Below are 26377 nucleotides of genomic sequence, written 5' to 3' on the forward strand. Positions count from 1 at the left end.
CTGGTATATTTATGGTGCTTATTTTCAAGGCTGCCCAACACTGCAGTTGACAGGGCAATATGGGAGCAGGAAGGGGCTTATGTTAAGAGAATGAAATTGCTCCCTTGAGAAGCAATCATGGATAAGAAGCACACAAAAGTCACCCCTGCATCAGGTAACTGCCTTTGCGTCCACAAGCGTCTATCTAGGGAATGCACTTCATCAAGGTTCACTTCATAAGCCGAACCATTCTCCGGTTCTGTACCTATAGCTTATATGAGCAAATTTGCAGAGGAGCTGTAAAAGCTAATCTTTAATGTTATGCTCATCATTAAGTGCTGAAATATTATTGCCCATCAGGAGTTTTTACTGCTAGTTTGCAAATATACTTACCTGAGTACCATGAAAAAATGCTGCCTACTAGTCAAATAAAGTCTATTGGAAGGCCTTCACCCTAAGCTGGTGCTGTAGGGGCAATTCTCTGATGGGCAGAGCAGAGTAATCTGCCTAAAAGAAAGTAACACACACTATACCATTGCACCATTCTGTGTGAGTGATTGCTGCTACATTCCAGAAATAACACAGGATTGGTTTTCCTTCTCTAATTTTTGTACCTAAAATAGTGCCTCAAAACCTCACTAAGATACTGTCCCATAATCAACAGCAAAATCACTGGATTAAATCAAGCACACATTCCTTTTTTTCCTCACATAAAGTAATTTTGCTAAAGCAAAGTTCTGGCCATGCTATATACCATTCCTTGATAAACACCAAAGATCCCTATTACCTCTAACATTAAGTATAAAATTCTCTGTTTGACATTTAAAACCTTTCCCAAGCCGGCTTCTTCCTGATTTCAGGTATTTGCATTACATGTCTGCCATATTTGGAATGTTCTTTTTCTCTGCTTACCTCTGACTTCTAATATCCCTGGTTTCCTACTCAATTAAAAAAATCCACTTTTCAGCTCAGAACCCACCTTTCCAGGAGGCATTTCTAATCTCTATTAATTCCCCTTGCCTCTTCCTTCAGTTTACATTGCATGTATCTTCTGTGTGTGTGTGTGTGTCTTTATCTTTTTATCTATGTATACTTTACATATCTTCTACATGAATGTTTGATTATTGTTGGTTGTTATTAGCTATATGGTCATTTGTGTGTGGCTTTCCACACTAAGATTCAAACTCCCTTAGAAAAGGGATCAAGATTTTGCCTATCTTTGTGTCCAGTACTTAGTACAATGCTTTGCTTTGCCTATAGTGCTTGGCGGCAGAAAATCCACTCATTCACTAAAAACTGCTTGTGTTTCAAATACTAAATCTAAGCTAAATAAGGAATTCAAAAAATCAGCCACATTTCGGAAAATACAAAGAATTTCAGAAATGAACCCGAGATCCTCTTTTTCTGGTGATGTGGCTAAAATGAATTTCACTATATGTAAATATTCAACTAGGGAAAAAAAAAAAAAGGATGGTTTAAGTCAAGCACACACTCCCATTTTCTCAAACAAGGTTTTCTCAAACCTTCTATGTTCAGCATACAACATGTCAGGAAAATTCACAAAACATTCTAGTAATTCCAGAATTAAAGCTGAAATTGTCTCCTGAAGATAACATGGCTAGGATAGCTCAAAGACATAAAAGAAGGAAAAAGAAAAGAATTATTTTTATTCCAAATTGTAGTGGTAAAGACTAAAGTTTTATAAAATCTATTCAAAATAAGTGATGGAATGAGTTACTTGTTAAAGACATAGTATAATTTTTTCCTTCCTCCCTCTGAGGCAGTTGTGGAGGATAAAAAAAATTAATACTATTAAAATAGGATAATGATTAGTCAACAAGTCTTTATCAAACTCCTATTCTGTGTTAACCACAGTGAGAGTGAGTATACTGTGAGAAAGAAAAAGAAAAAATGGAAAAAGAAATCCACTTAAAAACAATAGAAGGCATTCAATAGAACTTCAATAAGAGTGTGATGGTACCTGAGTCTCTGCTACTTGTTGTGGAAAGGGAAAGTAAGGATAGAATGAGGATAGTGGATTAGTTGAGTCTGGGAGTTCTAAGACACAATACAGCTAAAGCTTAACAGATGTCTATTTCCCTGGCTCCAATACACTCCTGAAAGAGAACATCAATAGTTTGCCTTAGGAAGGGCAATTGACCCAGTTCAGAAATGGACAGAGACATAGCTTCCAGGTAGACAACCGAGAAAAGATAGGGAAACACAGTACTGAAAAAAAGAGAGTTTTCTTTCTTTAAGATATGAAAAGACTGCCATAAAATTTATTTTCAATTGTCAGGTAGAGTAAAAGTCACAGCTTTTTAGTTAACCCTAAAAAAAAAATTTAATTTTGAGGACAGGAAAAGGAATCAGGAATCAGTATTCCTAAATTGAGAAGTATCAACTGTTAAAAATTGAGCAAGGAAGATATCACAATCTGGCTATAGGTATTATGGAGGGCAATGGGTGCCATAGAGTCTCCTCAGTTCCTATAACTGATGACATATATAAGTAATTCACCTCCTAGAGAAATCTATTCTTTTTGATACTTCCATCAAAAGGAAATAGCCACAAGAATTATAAATAACTCTCATACTAAGGAGTATGTCTCCCAAAAGTAGCCAAAGTGAATGGCAAACTATTTTCTTGCAATTAAAAACTGCAAGGGGGAAGGAAATGATTGTAAGCAGCCAATTGGGAAAATTAACACAAGTATTCAGATGTCTTTTATTTCACTTGTAAGCCTGGGCAATTTATTGGCCTTTCTAGACTTTATTGTCTTCAATTATAAAGTAAGGAAGTTAAGTTAGATAATCTTCAAGCTCTCTAGCAAAAAATTCCACCACATTAAGTATGGATGCTTAAGATGTACTCAAAATTTTGTTGAGTTCTAGGATAAAGACAAAAGCAAGTAAAATTAAGTATCACATATCCTCAGGGAAAGAATTCCTGAACATCCATTAAAAAAATGAATGAATTTATTTTCACTTAATAATTCGATGTATCTAAGCCGTAAATAGTGAAGTCAATGCTCCAAAGTCTCAAGTGCTAAGTTTCTACCACTATTTGCCATTAAGTGGTTTTGTTCTTATGTAAATGGAAAAAAGAAAACTTTAAAAGATTCATGAGTTAGATGACATAGGGAAGATGGCATAAGGACAGATGGTTTCAAAAAATAGAGATTAGTAATGTTCTTTGGCAAAGAGTTTTAGCAGCCTACCAAAATAATTTCTAACAAGATCTTTAATAATGTATGAAAGTTCTAGTAGAAAGTCTTAAGGGACAAACCTTTGAAGTACACAAAGATAGAGGCTGATCTCCCATTTTAGGCCTACATAAAGGCAATGAACATTTAAAGGCCACTCGCTGGCTTGTCCCACCCAAATTTCATCAAATTATCAGCTTTGGCACTTTAAATGTATAGAGGCAGTGAAAGGGATAATTCAGGATCATGTGTCTATTTCTCACATATTTAAAATTACAGACTATGGGTAGGGAAATTTTTAATATCAGAACAATATGAGCAGTATTATGTATGTATACAGTAGCTTTTGCCCCAAGTCAAAGAATAATTATTAGGGGTAGTGAGTTTTAAATTGCATTCTTCAGTCTCCTGTAGCACCACCTCTAAACACAGATATCAATTACTGCTAGTGATGTCCTTTCAAATTATAAAGGCAATAAAGCTGAAAGTCCAGCATGAGAATTTATAATAAAATAGGAGGTGACTCCAAAAGTTAATTATGAATTTGCATGTTAGAAGACCATAGACTGCTTTTATTTTTGTTTTAAATTAGGCATTCCTGCAGAATAAATTACTTATCACTTCAAGTTTTGTTTTCTACAAGAAACAATACAATGATTAATGAAATCTTTGCTTATGATTTGGTCGGTTTTTGTAGAAAAATTAAAACAAGCTCAATGTTCAACAATGGAAAAAAGAATTATTTAAAAAAAAAAAGATTATGATGAAAACAAAAAGCAATTAAGGGTAGGGACTGGACCTAAGATTTTACTGATTTAAAGAGTTCCCAGGTGAGGAAACTTATTTTCCAACAATAGAGATGGGCATCCACTGTACAAGTTTTAACTTTAGAGACTTAGTGCACGAGAGAATAAGTGATTCTGCCACAAGTCATAAAGACAGTTTATGTCTGAGATAGAACTAAACTCTGGTTTCCTTGATCCAAGAGCAGCTCTCCATTGGGTACATCAAGATTAGATGTTTAATAATAGCAATAGCATGAAATAAATAAGTGGCAAACAAATGTTTGGATTGAAAGAATTTGTGGTTATGGGAACAATGCATTTAGGAGCAATACCATAATTTGGTCATTTTGCTACTAGTACAAGCAAATACAGAGAAGAATGTTTCTTGTGTATGCTATGGTGATTGTCATTAACAGAATCTTTCATCTAGTAGCTCTTTTGGTGATGTGATAGCATTTATTTACTTTATTTTCTTAGAGAGAGCGAATAGTCACTAGCCTTCAATTTTCATGTCAATTATTGAAAAAAGTTCCCATTTTCCATACGATCTGGAATTGAAATTGACTTAGAATCACAGAACTGTCAAAAATTTCTTTTACAAAAAGGTTTGCTTTACAGAGACTATAAAGAAGGTGTCATCCTTGACACCTGCATTCTGTATTCATGCTTCAGGCCTATGGAAAAGAAATGTTAAAAAACATTAAGAAATGTCAAAAAGATCTTAGAAAGGCTCAGCTGTCATGCTTTGTGCCTCTCTTGGCTTGCATTGCAGTCAGCTACAGGACTGAACATGTCAGAGGTTGTCTATTTAAAACTACTAACAAGGAAAGAAAGACTACCAGGAGAATGTTATTGTCTCCCATGGACTTGTCTTTACTAACTGGTCAGTCTGGCATATTTCTAGGTATTAAAAAGGAAACCATGTTTCAATTCAAATTAAAAGAAACATATAATAAGTCTATTTTGTATTTACAAGTCCAAGAATTATTCCAGGAAAATCCAGCACTGAAGATACATAGAAGATAGTGATATCTTTTCTCAAACTGACAAACTAGAAGACTTATAAGATTAGGTTTTTTTTTTGAAATCTCACTTTAACTTCATCCTTTACAATTACATAGTCCCATTTTGGGTGTTTCATTTGAAAAGGCATATAGTTTACTACCTATTTACTTTAACTGCTTTCCTCAAATCATTACTGCCTTCCATGTGATGCCATTTAGTTAGGAAAGAGGAACTTATCAAGTTAAGACCACATACACAGCAATTAGGTCTGAGTCATAAATAACAATAACTCCTGATGTTTCCAGAAACGAACAATTAAACACCATTATGTTAATAACTGTTTTCCACAATACATTTAGGGGTTTTACTTGGGGAAGACTGGGGAAAATTACTTCTATACTACAGTGAGAGCAAGCACTTTTCACAGGACCACAACCCAGTTCCATTATATTTTTATTAGACTTACTTTTTTCATTTTCAATTTTATTTTTAAATTGCAAATAATTTTGGGTACATTCTACAGCTTAGGAGATGGAGACGCTAAATCCTGAATGGTAATGAATAACGTTCAGGCTCATACCTTCCCCTTCAAAGACTTATAACAAGGCAGTGAGCTTCAGTCTTCCATAGGAGGAGAATGGGGTCTGTTTGCCCTAGTGCTTGAAGCAATGTCTAAAATATTTAGCAAGGTAGCCACTTCTTAGAAACAGTGGTTAAGAGTTTGTGTCTTTTTTTCATGTGGTCCTGGAAAGCATTGTGCCCATGGTAAACTATCATTCAGAGAACCTGCTAATTCACTTTTTCTCAGCTCCAGATATCCATTGCTTTGATTTAATACTCATAACTGATTGTTAGAACTTTTCTTACAGATCCCTGTCTTTAACCTATGACAAAAGTCTTCATTCCCTCTGCTGGAAAGCCTCCTTTGATTCTGGGTTTGTCATTGGTTGATCTGCTAAATAAATTGTACCATACCCAGGCTGCCCCATTTCATTTGCTTTCAGTGGATAATGTGTAAATATACCTTAAGCCTCAGTGCATTTCAGCTTCCCTTCCTTTTAACAGACTCCATAAGAGGGAAGTATCCAACTCTAAGTGCATCATTCCATAGTTTTTCACCAAAGATTCTTAACTTGTGGTCTATGAACTTATTTTTTAATATCTTAATAACTATATTTCAATATAATTGTTTCCTTTATAATTTTATGTGTTTTATTTTATGCATTTAAACACATTATTCTGAGAAGTGGTCCAAGGTATCACCAGATGATTAAGGAAATTTGTGACCCTCAAAATGCTAAGAATCCCTACTACTCTACTCATCTTTAAAAAAAAAATAAAAAAAAGTTTTCAGGCTCTAATATCTCTGTCAACTCAGGCTCCCACTTACCCAGTGTCTCTATTTCCTTTTTTTTTTTTGGACAAAGTGGAAGGAACATTGGAGGTTAGTTTTCAACAATATGATCAACAAAATTTTGATGATGTCATTTCTAAACATGGAAAAACTCAGATTAATCCCTAAAAATGCTAGAAGTTGGAATATTTTCATTTTCCATCATGAAAAAGAACTGATAAAAAATTAGAGAAAAAAACTACTTTTTTAAAAAAGCATCAACATAATCACCCCCAAAACTTTAAAATCAAATTTTTTAAAGTATCAAATACATTTGATAAACATGGAAATCAATTAAACCATGAAGACGGCTGATGTCGTAAACAAAATTAGTAAACAGCCACTAAAAATTCATTAAAAGTAGATTTATTGTTGTTTCTCTTAAAAAAAAAAAATCTGTGCAATATGTGCTGTTCAAGACATTTTGGAATCTCGTTTGTTGTTCATCTCTTCTCAGGCATCAGTTTGGCAATGCTAAATGAGAAACATGGTACAGACATACAATTAGTTAAATATGAGAAGTAAGAAGGACAACTGTAATATGTGTATGCTATTTTCCCAAATGCCCAGTCATATGTCGAAATGTTTAATTCAAAGTAATATAGACTTAAATCTTTGAAAATGATATATACTATATTCATTGTGTTTTAAAAAGGAAAAAAAAAAAAAAAGACAACAGTTCTGATTTCAATTAAAGAATGTTTCAAACTGAACCATGCATCCTTTCTTACAGAACTATATGAAACCATGATTCAGTGTATCTAATAATCATTTTAAATGTAACTGCAGATTCCAATCTTAATGGTAATAATGGTATTATATTGGCTTTCCTTTGTGATATGTTTTTTGACCTATTTATATCATACTAGGGAGTAAAAATAAAATGGAAACACTAGGTTATTTTTTTTTCCTCAGTAGAAATGTTAATTTCTTACTGGAGAAGCCTCTCTAAACAGTTAAGTTGTGAATTTGCAAATTTCCCTTTCAAATGACATCAATTTATATACATGGGTTCCAGAAAAGAGGAAGGGAGTAAAAGGGAAGAGGTTAAAGAAATGAATTGGTTTTCTACTTAATTTGAATAAGTAGAATAACTAAAAACTTGTCACAAAAATGAGTTAATAATAAGCCTATTAGTAGTGACCATATATTAGCAGGCAAATTTTTAAAAGACACGATATATCAACTCATCCTTAAAGTATACATTTAGTTCCTATTTTAATGAAATTTCTAATTTGTATTAAAATTTAATTATTTCTGCAAGTAGTATATTTCCTGATGTACAAATAAAAGAGAATCTTCTTTTACTTATAAAATTTAGAATTCCAGATAAAAAGAAATATCAGTTTTAAAATTATCAAACATAAATGAAATTCTGCAACTACTTTAACTCTATTGAACATTTCAATTATCAGACTAAGGATTAATATTTAACTTGCATGATGTTCACAGAGCAATCTTTGTATTCAAAATAATTGTAATTAAGGCAATACCAACTCCCTATGGCCGTTGTATATATGACATAAATAAATTAACAGAGATATGGTGTACTTTACATTTTGGATTGCTTGCCTTATGGGTTTCAACCATAGATTTAAAAATTGTATTATGGCAGATTTTTGCATTTCATAACCTCTATAATTTATAAACAGACGAATGATTCATATGACTCACAACATTCTTTCCTAGAGCTGTTTATCAATAATTAAGTCATTTTCTGTGAATACCATTCAATGTGTGAAGGAGAAAAACATGTTTTCTATATAAACCAGGCATAAACCCCTTGAATGTACCATATTTCCCCCTGTAATCCAATTTCCATCTGCAGCACAACATCTATTTGGCCTGCAGTTCATTTCTTACCAGAGTCAACCAAAAACAACTGTCTTCCTACCTCTAATAATCTATAAGAGCTTAGAAAAGAAAGCAATTTGTAATGAAGGAGTCTGAATATCTCATGGTTGGGTTGACTCAAGCAGAATAAACAGCTAATGCACATGTTGGTAAATTGGATTAGGCAGCTACAATGCCCAGATTCATCCTCTCTGCCCCTCTATTCTCTTCTCTCGCTAGCACCATAAACACACGTTCTTTCAATCATCCTTAGAAAGAATACCCAGTCCAGTAAGTATCACAAATAAACCATACGAAGGGATCTACATAGGAGTTTAAAGCAAATACACAATCAAAATACTATTTTTAATGGGCTAACAAGACCACAACTAAGCCTTATTAAAGTGGTAAACAAGAAAGAAGAGATGAAAAATAAATTTTAGGCATACTATATTCCATTGCTTTGCTAGAAAATGTAAGCACACTAATCTGAGAATACAGAGTACAATATTTGTCAGTCCCCATGTAATTGGATGTGGCTGTGAAAACTTCTGCTACATATAATGACACCTCATTACTGATCAGGACAACAGTAATAAAAGTTTTGCCAAAGTTAAATTTGCTTTACCTAACTTTCTCAACTAGTAGTGATAAAGAAAGGAAGTTGTAGTTTCCTCATAAGATTAAATGCCTTTTTTATGTTTAATGTATCATTCTGAGCTCATTTCCAAAAAGCAATATTTTTCACAGCATGAAAGCTTTTATAATTTTATAAAGCCCAAAATGTATGGTTTTCTGTGAATTCTTAGCAGTCAACCTTAAATGGAAGCAAAACAAGAGCAGAATTTATCAGAACTAAACCTCTGGTTTCTAAACCTAGCCCCGATGGCTAGTTTTCAGGGATTTATTGGTCTCTAATGTAGTGAAGTGGGATGAATTTTTTTTCTTTTAATGAATGCAGCTCTCACTTTAGATACATATATATAACATAGGTTGCCATATTATTCAAGTAGCACATTTTCTTATGTAATATTTAGTAGGGAGAAAACAGCTGTTTAATTCAGGCTGCCCACAGGTATTTTAAAATATTCAAGGTCTTCTCAAATTGTTGCCCCCCTTAAGTAGAAAGCTGCATTTAAAATATGTATCCCAAATCAGGTGATAAGTCATAGCAATACTTCCTTTCTAATTCATTCTGAGTTGAAGAAAATTCAGAGCTTTCCTTTATTTCTAAAACAGTAACATCATAAATCCTTTTATATCTTCATATGTATACCTTTACATTTTGACAAAAATCTTCAGGGGAATCTTGGAAATAATGAGTTTATCATGAAGAGAGAGAAATATATGCTATCCAGTGGGAGCTTTTTATCTTGTACTGCAATTTGATGATTTCAGTATAAATTCCTCAGATTTTAATTGATGGGAAGCAGCCTTATTCTGTGCATTATGTAGGTACCAGTTTATGAGCTGTCAGTTTGCATATATGAAACGAAAAGCCCCTTGGCTAAAAAAGAGAAACTGAAATCAAGTGTGAGTTACAGCAATTCCATCCCATAAGTGTTCTTGGTCATGTGGTGTAATGAAGAAAGATTATCTGTCTGAAAATACATTCAGGAGAAGCAGCATGTGAGCAAGAAAATCTTAGCTAAAAATTAAAAAAAAAATTTAAAACTATTAATGCTCTGAGGTATTAGAAAATTAAAGCAAAAACTAATAATACCTAAATTCATTATAAAAGTGCCAATATAAGGCAAGAATGCATAGTAGTCAGTTCATTTCTCACATGAATATTCCTTATCAGGACATTTCAGATCTAAGGCTGATCTGCCTTATTCTGTTGCACCAGGATCTAACTTTTTAATTGGATAGATCAATAATTTGCAAATATATGGAGCCAGTCGTGGGACAAAATATAAAGAAATGATAAGACATGAAAATTTGTGCTCTCAATATTAAAAAGAGAAAAGTTACCAGAAATGGAATCATAATGCAGAGTAGCTACTCAAGAGAAGAAAAAATGACATTGTATGTTTTGATTTTAAAACATTATCCTTTTACATTTAGAAGCTTAATTTATAGAACAATCAAGTGAGTTTTATATTTAACATAAAATTCCTGGTTACCATAAATCGCCTTGGATTAACATTTATGAGGACAGAGTTTCCGTGCAACTTCTGAACAACTTGTCACTTTTACTGTTAAGCAGTGATTTGTAAAAACTGATATGCTAACTAATCTGATCACATAATTCAAGGGCACAAAAACAAGCATCAAGAAAAAGCCAGAACTTACTTTTACTCATTAAATCAATCAACATAGGTTAATTAAAAGTCTATTTGCACCTTTTTATTAATCCTGTTAGTAATGTAGTAACAACTAATTTAGTTTGGAAATTTTAGGTAATGAGCCATTGTTCACACAAGAAAAAACAAATCATACCTTGGTAGAACTTTGCCTCCAAAGAATTTTTAGTTGTTTTTTTTTTTTTTTTTTTCATGCCTCAGATATGGATATGTCCCTCCTCTCTCCTAGCAGCTACTTACCACAGTGGGCAACATCTCACCTCTATAGTTACTAAAACCGTCTTGGGAAATGAATTGGAATCCTTAGGATGATGAAAGGAAAAGATGAGCTCAGAAGAATGACAGAAGTACCACAATCTGACTGCACCGAGAATTTTTTCCATATTACAAGGAGAAAGATTTTCTTATTAACATAACATTTATGCCCTGTCTGTGTTGTCCTTGTCTTTATTACAATAGTACCTACCTGAACATGTCTCCTAAACCCTTCAGCATCCCTTTCTTGACCTTCATTTTGTCTTTTTCTTTATCCCTGTCTTTCTTTTTCTCTTTTCCAGTTTTCTCTTTTTTTCTATCACTCTTATCTCCTTTTTCTTGGTTTCCATTCATTTGTCTCTCCAGAGAGTGGGATGGCTGATCACTTGCTGTAGAAACAGATTCTCTTCCTGATCTTGAACTTTCTTCTGTGTCTTCTTCCACTGGGGAGAAAAAAAAAAAAAAAGGAAAGAAAAATACAATAAGGAGTCAAAGCTTGGGCAAAGGGAATACAAAAAGTGAATAGGTTAGAAACACACATGAAAATGTTTCCCTTTGTTTAGAAAGCTGGGCAAATCATTTCAGACAAAACTGCTATACCCATCTATGAACTTGTCGGCAGACACATGCCATACTGCTATTTTCCCCAGTGTGGAAAAACTGAATGAAAAAACAATTATTGCACATTTATTATATGCCTGACTCTCTGTTAAGCACTAAAGATATATTTATAAGCAACATAGACAGTTCTTGCCCTCAAGGAACTTACATTCTAATAGGAGAAAACAACACATATTGGGCAAATGTTATGAGTTGTACAAGCCTACCATATACACACATGTTATCTGTGTAAGCTAATATGCAAAACTAAAAATATTTATGCTGTCAATAGTGATGAAGAATGTTGCTTCACTTTGCTATTGGAAGTCAAAATGGTTAAAAAAAAAAAAAAAAAAGAAAGCATACTAGAATTAGAGTCCAGAGAAGTCAAAGTTCAAATCTGAGCTCTGAGGTTTATTAGCTATGTGACCCTAACTTAAGTTATTTGACACTTCTGGCTTCAGTTTTCTCATTGGAAAGTGAATACAATACCAGACTACCTAGTTCAAAGGGTTATTGTGAAGAAAGAAGTTTGCAGATCTTAAGCTGTTATTTCCTTCATTGTAATATAGAAAGAGAAGATTTATGATTGAAAGTGTGATGCTAACTTCCTTAAAAGATCTATGGCATGAATCAATGAAAAACCAAGGCTACCACATAAGACTCCTGGGCACTTCCCTTGTGAGTGGCAAGCTGAATAAAAAGAAAAAATAAGTAAATACACTCTAGTTTCTTTCAAAGCAGTCCCTCAACTTGTCATTGAGAACCATAACATCTATAGTGATTTTCCTATATGGTGGACACCCATTCTCATCCCTCAGTGTTGGGATAACTTTGCCAGTCACTAGCAAAGAGGACCTGGGCAAAGAATCTTGTGTTTCTTCCCTACTGGCTTATATGCTTCCATTCACATGCCCATTTAATACTAATGGTACACAGTGATACTAGTCACTAAATTGTAACTAGTATAGGAGTTTGTAGAGCAAAGGACTATTTTATCTTTCTGCCATTAAATAATGTAAATCTTCCTGTTTTGTTTCCAAGTCTTATGAGGTGGCCTTGGCTTCTGAATGATCCATACCATAAGACTTTGAAGGAAGTTAGCATTATGCTTCCAATCATAAATCCTCTCTTTCTGTATTAAAATGAAGGGCAATAACAGGTGGTCAAAGGAACAAAATGAACTGAAACTTAGAAATACAAATGATTACAGAGATGTATTATCTATATCTACATACTGATTAGTGCATGAAGGAATTATATGCAGCACACTTTTGAGGCTCCTATATGACAGTAACCAACTTATGCAAGCAACGAAATCAACCCAAGACCAGAACTAAAATCTTGGCCCATTATCAAAAACCTCAATTAGATTTCTATATTGACAAAAACTATGGCAAAACACCCAGAACTAGCTCCAAATGTTTGAAGGCACTAAGTGTGCTAGAAAGGAAAGGAAAAGAAAAAAAGAAAAGAGAGAAGAAGGGAGGAAAGGGAAAGAGGAGAAGAGAGTGGAGGGAAGGAAAGAGAAGAAAAAGGAAAGAAAAGGAAGAGATGAAATTATAAGTTAGCATTAAAGCACTGAAGTCACTTTTTGATTAAAATCAAAAATCAATACATGAATCATTTTTTTTAAAACTGCATCCCAAATAAACTATCAAGAGAACTTCTGAAAAATTACCTTAATAAGCATAGGCTAAAAACAAACGAACAAAAAATTACCTTCAAATAAAGGGAGATAAATATGATTCTGGAGATGATCAATTAGAAAAGGAAAAGAAAAAATAATTTTGACTATTTATGGAACTGTGATTGCTTTGAATGGAAGTTATCAAATGATGAGATGATTTTGGTCATTGACACCCAAGGCAAAGAATTTTTACCCTTTCAGGTTTGGGATTTGATTTTGTGTCTCCAGTTGTAGAGTTAGAACAGAATTATGATGTTAAAGAAATTTAGGGACAGAGATAAGATCTGTAATATCATTGATTGGTGAAAATATTCCCTATACCAGTGCAAGATGGTAGGTTAAGTGCTGAGCCAGGTTTATGGAGCCAGTATGTCTTTTCAGAAGCTCTCTACTATGCCAAATCACCTTTTAAGAAATATGTAGTTTAAAAAAAAAAAAAAAAGCCAATTTCTTTCAGATTAGAGCAGGGCAAGTTGACCTAGATAAGAGTAGAAATAAACTATGGAATTGCTGATATTTTCCCTGGAAAGATCATATGAAATCAATCTTTGAATCCCCAGTTCTTATTTGGTGTCCCTGATACAATCACAAACTTGTCATTGATTACATCTAACTCTCTCTTTGTACAGATGAGGCAGAACATCTCATCTATACCCATCAAGGTGAAATGTTTTAGTCAACAAATTATACAGACAAAGAGCTGGAACCCCAGCCCTATGGATCCATCTAGGTTAATACTCTAAGTATTTCTTTGATTAATTTAATTTGGAATTATTCCTATTTCAATTTACTATTCTGTTGCTAGTTAAATGACCTACTATCCTCTATTTTCCATAAATACCTAGTCCTGGAGAAAAACCCAACATCTATTACCCTCAGAATAATAGAAGTGCTACTAGCCATAAATTTAGAAGATCCAAGTTTTAATGCCAGTTCTATTTATAAACTCTATGGTCTTGATTTCTCCCTAAACTTGGGTTAACTCATTTACAAATGATAATGATGATGCCTTTATATAGGTACCTCACAGGATTATTATCAGAATCACATAAGACAATGAACAGAAAGCAAATTATAAAATATAAAGCACTATTCAATTTCAAGGCAATAAATTGTTACCTGGTTATTAATGGCACCTTGCTTTTGAAAATAGGAAAAAAATCAAGCAATAATATTGAGAAAAATGAACTATAGGAAACGTATAATAGTGGAATGAGCTGCACTAACAAGTAGTGGACTCCCCTTCATAGAAGGTCTTCTAGGGGAAGCTAGATGCTACGGTGGATAGAGCACCAGCCCTGAATTCAGGAGGAGCTGAGTTCAAATTTGGTTTCAGATACCTAACACTTCCTAGCTGTATGACCCCAACTGGGGGGGAGGAGGAGGACAAAGACTACACAACTACTTGTCTAGTATATATTATAATGAAAGATCCTTTAACATATGCACTGAACTAGAAGGCTACTAAGAAACCATCAAATTTTGAAATCTTTTGTATCACCTCTCAAACAGGAACTAAGAAACCTGTCTTCTAATCCCAATTTCCCCAATAAATAAGGGCCATTGGGCAAGTCAAAACTTCTCATCCTTGGTTTTCTCATCTCTAAAATGAAGTTTCCTTTTAATTAATTTATTCTATGGATTTATATTGCTAGTGAAGAGCAAGGGCCAAAGCACTAATTATATAGAATGATCCATATTCTCTTATACATCAAATATATATACAAGTATAGAACCATACTTAGAAGAAGACTTTGTTTTGAATCAGGGACTTCTGAACTGTGATCATAGCTAAATCACTTAAAATCTCAAAGGCTATTTCCATATCTGGAAAATATATAATCCCTGTACCAAGTACTCTTATACACTTGCAAACCTTAAATCACTATGTAAGTATGTGTTATGATGACCATGGACATATGTAGAAAGCAGGTTAAAATTTTCAAATGAAAATCTGAAGAATTCTATTGTTTACAGAATCTTCACATAAATACTAGGGGAAATTAAAGCATATTTTAATACCAATTCCATATCCCTTATGTGCCAATGAATGTGGTTACATAGAGAGAACCAAACTGGACTAAATGCTCAACTATCTTTCTCCTATTCCCTTGCTGGATCATGAACCATCATCATATTCTATAGGAACCTGAATCACCAACGGTGCCTTCATTTTTGACTCAGTCCCAGTATCCTGTCAAGGAATCAAGCCCTAGGTCTACCAAAAAATTTATAAGATAAAAACAGGATAAATGTAAGGATTTAATTTGACATGTGACTTTCATGCAGTTAAACAAATCTACTTATTACTTCCTTCAACCTCCTAATATATGTCTAAACTTTTCTATTCTCTATATTTTCTCTTACCAAAAACTCCCAGTTTATTATTATTATTTTTTTTTTTTTTACTTTGGTCACTTAAAGTAAGTTAGGGATTTCTTTCAAGTGGATAAACCATGAAAAGATAGTTTTCTCAAACTATAAGTTACAGATGATCTACATTAGGAGAGGGAGTTCCAGAACAATGAAAATATAGATACCTCCTTTTCTCCCCGCCAAAAAACTGTTACTGTTACAGGTATCTTTATATGACTAGTTCTTCATGTCTTCAATTGGAAGCAGATACTGAATCTCTTGTGCCATTTATTAAACAAAGTCATTGCCCATTCAAAGTCAAATGTTGATCCTTTATCATTTAACAGAAATACATGATCAATTCTCAATCAATAGCATCAAAGTAATCCTTTTCTTTTCCTTCTACTAGTTTTGTCAAAGGTATGATGAATGGGCTGGGGGGGAGGGGCCATATGTTTGATCTTGGCTCTGTCACCAAATTAAGAGATTGTTTTCACAAGAGAGTATATATGAATGGTGCATATTGGCAAATGCTAAAATATGTGCTTTTGTTTTTGTGTATATATGTGTCTATATACACATATAAAGAATATGCACATGTAGTTTTACAGTTATGCTAGTACATTTGCTATTTTGTATAAGGAGTAAAAAGATTGAGCTTTATTGTTTTGTCAAATGTCAATGAAAGTGACTTTTCTTTAACTATCTCTGATAAAAATCAAATGCCACTGAGCCCATTTTATTTCTCTAAGGAAGCACTCTTTCCAATGATCCCTTGCATTTTATTTTGAAGACTGTTTGTACTTATTTTAAGCATTCTAATTTAGATAATGCATTATCATAGAAAGTTTTCTGGGGGCAGAAGTGATTTAACTAATCCATTTGAATGCCAACTAATTAAAAAAGTAGTATCTAACAATATGTGGCTTTATTATTCAGTCTGTGCATATAAACATAAGATGTTCATTTAAAATTTGGATTAGATGTGTTTCAAATAGCTAGGCAAAATGGAGTGATAAAGAATTAGTCTCAGAAGCAGAATACCTGAGCTCAATTTCTTTACCAGACACATCCTTGTTGTATGAGAATGAGCAAGTCATCTGACCTGTTGGTGCCATTGCTCAACTGCAATGATTTCTGATCTGCAATAATTTCTCCAGTTCCTCATAATAATGAAATCACAGGTCAGGATAAAAAATAATTTTAAACAAGAAAAGAATCTAATAGGAAAACCTCTTCAATAGGATCATGATTTAAAAAAGAAAAAAAACTTTAATTTAATAGTACAAAACCATGCATGCTTCACATCCCTTCTGTTCATAAATAAACAATCAACTTTTGGTAAGAATATTTTTTATGTCTTTAAAGAATCATCTATAAATTTTGTAGAGATTTTATAACCAAAGTATAAGAAAAAATATGTTCACTCACTCAATACAGAAAAGTATTCCAATAAAAAAATTTCAATAAGCATATTTACCAGATGATGTGAGTAAATTAATTTGACCTATTGATACTCTCAGATGAAATCATAGAATTATATGAATTAAATTATAAATTAATAATAATATAATAATTATTATTATTATTATAAATAATAATAAATTATTATTAAAAATAAATTATAGAATTAAATATAACCATGCATTCAAGTTTTTTACTGTGTTAAACTCCCATTTATATACATGTTTTATTTTCATAGCTAGTTTACAAATAAAAAGGTATGTTTCTTTCAACACAAGAACAGAATCTTTGTTTTTGATTAATATCTCAGTTTGTTCCTAATCTCTTCACTCCCTGAACTATGGGGCATTTTTTTGCAGGTGATTACATAGACAGATAAGAAGATTTTTAAGTTGCTTTCTTTTTTAAAAGAAGGTATGACACAAAGAAACTTGCACTTCTATCATGCAGTACAGTCATTCTGTAATTAAGATATACCTAATTACTATGTTTTCACCAGATGCAAATATAGCTTGATTAAAATTCAAATCCATGCTATAAATGAAGCTTGTGAATGCTGCTTTGGGTCAGCCACAGCACAAACTCACCAAGAAGTTGAAAAGAAATATTGGCTTCTGTGTTCAAATAATAGAGAAAACTCCTTAGTGTTTAAATACAAATTAAAAGCTATGAAACCATCTTTTCCCTTCATTATCCATAAAATAGAATTATTTTACTATCAAACATAGTGTGACTCATGACTCAAAGTCCTATGTTCATTCTGTTATAATGCTGCCTAGAAGGATAGTTAAGGTCACATTTTTATGAGAGATGTCATTCTTTTTTTAAAAGTCATTTATTCAAAAGATATAGTGTTGGACCTCATATAAAGAAAGCTTGAATTTAATTCACTTACAAGCTATGTAAACCTGTGTATACTATCTAAACTTTCTCAACTCTAGTTCCATGAAAATGGAGTTAAGAACATTGGAATTATTTCCAGTTATTGTGGTAAGGATATTAAGAGGTATTTAGGATCCCTTGTGATCTTACAAGTTGGTAGATCTTATCATGCAAAGGCATCAAAAGAAATAGTTTCTGCTTATATTACATAGCAAATATGTAGTACACTGCACTAAGCTTCAAGGTAGATTTTAAAGAGGAGTAAGTATCCAGGAGAAGCACAAAAGAGAATAGACTAGGTTTTGATGCAGGACATACAGAAATCAAGGTGTCTTAAACAGGTATTTGCTACCATGGCCCACCTGCCTTATTCAGTCACCAGTTTTCATTCATTATATACAAATCATCTTTCTATGAGAAGAAAAGGATGAAAAATATGAAGGATTGTCTTCCTTAGCTACTAGTTTACTAGAAAGGATAAAGGATTAATAAGACAAGATGAAAGAAATCATCTAAAAATGAAGCCAAAAAGAAATATTTGAAAGATGTCCAGGAAAAACAAAACAAAACAAACAAACAAAAAAAAAAAAAAAAAAAAAAAAACCACTGAGTGGAAAGTTTCAAAAAATTATGCTGCAGAAGAAAAGAAACTTTATATCATTGAAAACACTGAGAACAACAATCTCAATAAGATTATTTCTACATAAGATGAATCTGGAATTTCTGAAGAAATAGGAACATAAGATGAGGAATATTCATAGGTGTTAACAAGTAAAAAAAATTGTTACTAGTTCTGGGATTGATGTAGTGGTATTTTGTACTTGTTTGAAACCAACAGAGACGATCACATGTGAAATGTGCATGGATAATAGAGAAGTGTGCTAAGTGATAAAAACACATTTTGAATAAGAATTACAAAATAATTGGAGTGACTTGTGAAGTCAGGTCTTCCTGGCTTCACTGTATGGTTTTCTATCCACTAAACTATCAGTTTATAGGAATAGATACTAGTTAATTGAAATAAAAATGTAGGTTTAGTAACTTTGAAGATCTAAGGAAAAAAGATACCAAGAATATATTTTATATGCCTTATTTAAGTTAAAATTATAACTCTGAAGATATATAAAGTAAACAGCTGGCTACAAAATGAAAGGATTTGCTCTTCTTAATGGCACTTGACCATAACAATGATGTCACAAAATGAAATGGAGGGCATCTCAGAGGATCATGAAGAATATTTTTGGCAACATATTTAACAAATGGTATAAGAGGGTTTTTTCTAAGATTTGAAAGGGAAAAGAGAAAAATAATTAAATAGACTATGAACTCCTCAAATGCAGTGATATTCTTTTATTTTTCTTATCTACATCATTTATTATAGTGCCTGATACATAGTAAGTGCTTACCAATGTTTGTGGAGTGACAAATAAAATGGCAAAAAATATTAGGATGGATTGCAAATATGATGTAGAATGAATAATCAATGAACAAAATCAATAATTCTCAAAGTGTATATAACAGATTTGCAGTTTCATGTAAAAACATTGTTTTAAATTTTAGTATGTTATGGAAATGCTTGTTTTAGATCATAAATAAAAAATTTAAATTTAAATTTAATTTAATTAAAACAGAGAAAATAGAATAATATAAACAATAAAAAGATGTGCTAGAATATCATATGACAATTGTGTGTCTGTTTGGTTTTCTCCTCTTTAAAATGAGGATAAATAGTAGTACCTATTCCCTAAGATTATTGTGAGGACCAAATGAAATAATACAATGTGCTATCAGTATTTAATGTGATTATAGCTTAAATATTATCATGCTTAAAATACTTAGTATTATATAAATGTAAGTCATGATGATGATAAGGAGAAGAGAAGCAAGAGGAAGAGAAAAAGCAAAAAAGGCAGTAGTATGAAAATAATAACTAAATAAGGTCAATGGAAAAACGTGCCTCATTATTTTTTAAGAATATAAAAGCATTAGAGGAATTGCATATATGAAAAGAAAGTTAGATACTATTTGGAAAATATGACAGAGTGGAAATAATAGTAGAAAAGCATACTAAAGTATTATTTGTACCATCATTTCACTAGAGAGATGAACATCTGGAAAGGAAGGTGGGCCAGATATACAGCAACAGGGAGGGATTACGTAGTTAATTAATGTTAGTTAGTGTTTTCCCTCTGGAACTATCTTCAATTTAATCTGTAAATATCCTACTACACAAAGTTGTTTCCAGGCTACTTTCTTTACTAGATTATGAGCTCCCTGAGGACAAGTTCTATTTTTCCCCTTTCTTTGCACCACCTAGCTCTTAACAGTGCCTTGCATATAACAGGAATTTAATCAATGTTTGTTGATTTAACTTATATTGCTTATGTTCAGCCTCTGATAATTCATGTAATACCATATATCAAGGATATAGAGGAAGATCCCCCAAATTATAGTGAAGGGGGAAATAATTGAAATTGTCATGCCCTAGTCATAAAGTATTTTAAGAAAACAAAAGCGAACATATGCATGTATATATTAGATTCAATTACATTACACAAAATAATCAGGTAACAGTATTGCCCTGATTATTATTGTACAGAGTAAGACTGAGTATCAAATACATTATTAGTTTCAACAAATTAGACACATTTTACATTTTATATTTAACATGCAATAATTATAATTAACATGTAATAACCCACTAATACTGATATTGCCATAGTAGTGCAAAAAGTAATTTTTTTATTATTTATTTTGAAATTCATTTCATGATTCATTTCTTCAAGACAAATTGACTGTTTTGCTTCATAAAATACTGAAATCGTGGCTTGGACTATTTAAGTATGTTGTGCATGATATGGACAGTAAGAAAAGGTCTGTCACTAAATAGAAATGTATTAATGTGGTTAGGTGGGAGGAGTTTTCATTTAATAGTAAATATTAATTTAGCTTCATCTAAAGGAACTTCCATTGAGTTAGCATATGGTATTATGTTAATGACCTTGGATTCTGAATTAGAAGACCTTGACATCCTATCTCTTTCATACACTACTTATGGATAGGTCGTATCATTTGGGGGCTCTATTTTCCTTTATTGTAAAATGAGGATATTAAATGAGTCAATTTTGGAGGATCCTTTTATCTCTAGATCATGAGATCCTAGTGAGCCAGATGTGGTTTTTAATACTTTTAAAAACTGTCTCCATTAATTTCCCAAGTATATAATAAACACAAAGAAAACAGGATACATATACAAATTAATGAAAAATTAAAATTGAAAAGGGGACAAAATAGGAAAAGCATCAATTTGGAAGCTATAAAATTGGCAACATGACAAGAACTTAGTAAAAATGAGTTAAATTTCACATTATACAACAGTAAAATTATTTTTCCTGAAACTCTCATATTAAATTGTTAGGATAAAAATTTCAATCTTTTAGACATTCTTTCTTTTAGTCCCATACTGCTTCTTACCCTTCTTACTGGTCATTATATGCTTCCCATTTAACAAGCAGCTCAAAAAAGAACAAGTGACATTATTTCTGAAAATAAATCCATATTGTTACATGCTAAGCATCTAGGAATCATTAATTTAGAGGATGTATAAGCAGCCTGCTGAGAAACAGACAGCATGTTTGATTTACATGGAGCAGGGAGCAGATTGTAGCTGCCCTAACCTGTCAAACATAGGTAGTGACTTGAAGAAGCTGGGTCCCAGACCACATGATTTCATCTTACTCCAGACAGACATATTCAATATGGAGAAGCAGATGGATTAGATGAGAGACACAAATCCTGAGCTCTCCAAGAAAAGAACATGAGTGTTACAGAAGGGGACGATAGTGGCTACACCAGGGATCTTGTTCTCATGGTTTCCTGGCCTCTTACTTATCAACATATCATTGTTTTAACATTATTAAAAGCAGGTCAATACAGGACCACAGAAAATGATTGCTATTGGTATATCCATTTTTAAAAGTCAAATATAACACACACATAGACACACACGAGGATGGGGTAGCAGACAAGACTTATATTTTCATTAATATACATTATTCCCAATGAGAAAATTCACTGAAACAATGGAGATAGACAGTAATTCAGTAATTTAGAAATCTTAAGAGACTTGTAGGGAATGCATGTGTCAGAAATGAGACGAGAATGTAAGTCTTCTTAAATCCAAAGCTATTATGACACATTGTGTCTAGAAATGTCCTAGAAGAAGAAAATTGTCAGTCAGAACTAAAAGGATACTGAAAATGATACAACTTATAACTTTGATATTGAATCCAGGTCTTCAGATTCAAAATCTAGAATTCTATAACTGCACTAGAATATCCAAGTTTGACCAATAAGGAAACCATATTTGGAAATAATGGTTATGAGTATGATTTCATTTCTAAATATTTAGTTTCTTAAAGTAAACAGTCTTTTCCATAGCGATTGCATACAAAGTGTCTTCAACCACAGCCATAAATACAGAGGACAGTAGCAGGAACATCATCTTTGAGAGGCATTCATTCATTGATTCAACAAAAGCTTTTGTAAAGTGAGTGAGGATTGTTTCATTCTCTGAGCTTGAAATCTCAGCACCTCGGATAGGTCCTGATATACTGCAAGTTTTTAATAAATAAATGCTTATTGAATGATCTTGAGAAATATCAAAGGCAGAAGAGATGATCCCTTTCTTCATGAGTTTATAATCTAATAGAGAACGGTTTCTCTCAACTTTTCTATATAAGTGCCTCTCCACATCCCTAATATTCTATCAATTTCTAAATCTCATTAAACTTTAATAAATTCTCAAATCTATTTACAGCTAAAGTTCACAGGATATATTGCTTGGAATTCTGCAAAAACATTCTTTACTACCCTCCCAAATTCTGTCCCTTCCAAATCATTCCTCACATAGCAGCCAAAAATCTGACTGGACCATATCCTGTTTGTGAGTTTTCAGTTTTAAGAAGAATCACGAAATCCTTAGACCTATATTAAACTCATGTTATATTATTTCTTTTTATAAATAATACAATTTAGTTTAAATAGCGAATTTGCTATACCCTGAACTCAGAGATTCTTTGTCCTGGATATCTATCTTCCATGCTGTCTGCTTGTTTCTTTCTCTTAGAATTCCTATCTTCCTTCAAGACTCAAGTGGTTCCTTCCAGAAGAAGCCTTTCCTGTTTCCTCTCTTTTTAATGTCCTCTCCCTCTTGGAGCTTTGTTGTATTTTCTTCTCTGGGCAAAAGGTCTACCCACCAGTATCATATATATTCTTTGGCAGCAAGGAGTGATTTTCATTTTTTTTTTTTTTATGTTAACATAATGCCTTACTCAAAAGGGGGCTTTTAAAAATAAATAACTGGGAAACTGATTTTGTCCTAGCAAGAAAATGTCCTTTAATACAGTTCAAATACAAGTCAATTTAAAAAAAAAAAAAAAAAAAAAAAAAGGATTCCATACATAGTTACAAGCCTAGGCACATAAAAGCTACACTTGTCACTTCTCTATAGAGTAAATGGGTTTCCAAATAGGAACCATTTCCATAGGGACTTACAGCACACACAAAACACCTAATTAAGCTGGATTTACAACATGGCAATACTAGCCCCAGGGGTAGTTGGTTGTGTTTCAAGGGAGTGGCCATAGATACTTTCTTAACTGATGGATTGACTTTGTATTTAGAGGCTGAGATAGAGGGAAATCTGTTTGTTTTTTGGCTGACCTTGTATAAGAATTGTAGTACATGATAGCAAAACACAATATTACATGTCACTGCCCAATGATAAGAACAAGGCTCATTCTAAAAAGGCATAATACTGTCAAAGGGGGGGGGGGTAATATGATAACCTTCCATCTCTGTCATTTCTGTGTGCCTAGTGTCATTCTTAGTGCCTAGTAAAATGCCTGGCACCAAAATATGCCAGGTACAGAATAAATATTTCTTAATTCAAAATTCAAACTTTGATTTAGTGACAAAAAGAAAATTACAAAAGAATGAACCAAGGACTTCTAAGTTCCTCTCTAGATCCAAGAGGTCATTCTAAGTCACAGATTTAGGGCTTTCCTTAGGTTGGGGGTTAACCATTTATTTTTCACTGTTTTTTGTGACATAGACCATTTTGGCAGACAAAAAAAAAAAAAAAAACTTATGAACCCCTCCTAAGAAAAATAGTTTTATAAAATACATGCAAATCTCAATCCTAATATTGGGATTTCATCAAGTTAGACTAAATAAATTTACTATTATTGATGCATCTCTTTGATAATGAACTTATCTGTTACAATCTTGATCTGGACCCCAAACAACAATGGCAGTGATCCCTTGTTTTGTCATAAAACAAGATTGATGAATGAATACCACAGATTACTATAACTAATGCTGCCCAGTCATGATTCTTCTATCTTTTTTGCCATCTGCTGTGCCTCCTGCACACTCTTTCTGGATTACCAGACACTATTTCTGACCTAACATTATACCTCATAGACCACTAGATTTCCAGATCATGTACTGCCATATATATTTTGCTTCCTTATATTGAAATGTTTTTTTAGCAGAGAGACTTTTTTTTTTTGCCTTTGCATTGTACCTCACATTCTTAGCACAGTTCTTTACACATGTTTAGTAAGTATTTAATAAGTGCTTTTTCACTCATAGGAGATTGAAGAACTAAACAGACTACAGCAATAACAAGTGAGTTATATTATAATAATATAAATTTAATAAAATTATATTTAATTTATAGGTTGAGATGAGTAGAGGCCAAAACACATTTATTTTAAATATTCAGGAAAAAAGTTTTCATAAGCATTTTCTGTAGAGGGCTGGAATTCTGAAAAAGTATACTTGAAACAAGGTTTTGACTCAGTGGACTTGATGATTCTCTAGTTCATATATATATATAGTACTTTGTGTAGTGATGTAATGGTTCTCTAAGTTCACACATAATCATTATGTTATAATGATGTAATTACAATAAGATATATAAAGGCTAAGAAGGACTGGAAGATAGACATTTTATCTTTGACGATCCTCTTGGTGACTCGTCTCCCTTCTGCACTAAAATGAAGACTTGTTGAGACTGGCAGACTGGCAGATCGCTGGATGAGACTGGGTCAGACTATGACAGACACAGACTGTGTAAGAGACAATAAAGACTTTGGGCTCTATTCTTGTCCAATCTCATGGTGTCTATCCTGCTGAGACAAAGGCCCTTCCACAGGACCTCCAGAAAGCTAGCCTGGACATTACAATTTTCTTTAAAAACTTATAAGATTTTATGAGGAAAATACCATTTGTACAGTAAAAACAAGATAGGGTAAAATCAGGACACTAGAATAAGAAGAGAGATCTACAACCTTGGGTGTTATACATTAGAAAAATCATTGAAGGGTAAATTAGAAAACTGCTAACTATCATGCAATTATAAATTGATGAAAATTTCTTTGAGGAAGAGTATACCTATCTTCAAACAGGGTTCAACAATTCAGATTCATGGCAGAAGCTGGCATTGTTCTATCAACAAAATGAAAGACAATTGAATTATACAGACAATTTTCATGGTTGAAGATCTTAGGGACTATGACAACCAGAAATTTTTTAAAGTATTTCTTGGTTGGCAATATACATTGGCAAAAGGACTTTGCAATTTATACTAAGCACAGGGCCATGTAAGATAGGAAAAAAAAATGGAGATTAACTACAAAGAAGGAAGAAAATAAGTAATAGAACTGGATAGAAGAAAGTGACATTACAAGATCAAAAGGATAGCATATGGAAGATATCAGGAAACATTGCATATCAAATATTTTCAAAAAGTCATTTAGGTTCAAGTACATGCATGTCCTCTTCAAAACCTTTATTCTGGCTAACTATATAATCAAAGTTTTTTGAAATAATTTTTTTTCATTGATAATATGTCCCATCAAAGAAATGAAAATTGAGGTGATGCTCATCAATTGGGGAAGGGATGAAGAAACTGTGGTATGGAATTATGAAAGAACACTATTGTTCTATAAGAAATGAAGAGCAGGATACTATTAGAAAAAATTGATAAGTTCTCCATGAGCTCAAGCAAGGTAAAATGTATTACTTATGTAGGAAGAGATAATTGTGAGATGATTAGCTGTGAATGACTTTGCTATTCTCAGCAATACAATAATTCAATACTCTTAAGAACTTAATGCTATACATACCCAGAGGAAAAAAAGTGATTGTATCTAATATAAACTGAAGCCATACTTTTTTTTCCCCTCACTTTCTTTTTCTTTTTTTCTTTTCTTTTTTTTTTTTTTTGAGGATTTTTCTCTTTTTTAAGACTGGGATCCATGTTTTGCAACATGACTTTTATGCAAATGTTTCACACAACTTCACATGAGGCTTCTCAAAGGGAAGGTATAAAGAGGAAAGGGGGAAATCTGGACTCAATATTTTAAAAACAAAAGTAAAAAAAGTGTTTTACATGTGACTGGAGAAAATAAAATATTTGAAAATCATAAAAATTGTTCTACTCTTCATCCTACCTACATATTTATGTAGTCATACATGGCTCAAAATCTCTAATCAAACAAAAAAAATGGCAAAATTAAGATTAATGACAATCCAGATAAATTATCTCTAGCTTTT

At 32.6% G+C, this 26377-nt stretch overlaps 1 protein-coding gene across 15 annotated transcripts in view; it reads right to left on the reverse strand.

The window, feature by feature from the left end:
- The window catches only part of PARD3 (par-3 family cell polarity regulator), a 666452-nt gene that overhangs the window by 208145 nt on the left and 431930 nt on the right, over positions 1 to 26377 (reverse strand). For 13 of the 15 annotated variants that reach the window (XM_074267090.1, XM_074267092.1, XM_074267091.1 and 10 more), the window contains one exon: positions 10973 to 11204. In XM_074267090.1, coding sequence (XP_074123191.1) covers positions 10973 to 11204 — 232 coding nt within the window. Of the gene's footprint in view, positions 1 to 6721; positions 6842 to 10972; positions 11205 to 26377 lie in introns of those variants that run through there. The other 2 variants (XM_074267089.1, XM_074267088.1) reach the window with 1 other exon arrangement.

This window comes from Sminthopsis crassicaudata, chromosome 5, assembly GCF_048593235.1.
Source record: "Sminthopsis crassicaudata isolate SCR6 chromosome 5, ASM4859323v1, whole genome shotgun sequence".
Lineage (NCBI taxonomy): Eukaryota > Metazoa > Chordata > Mammalia > Dasyuromorphia > Dasyuridae > Sminthopsis > Sminthopsis crassicaudata.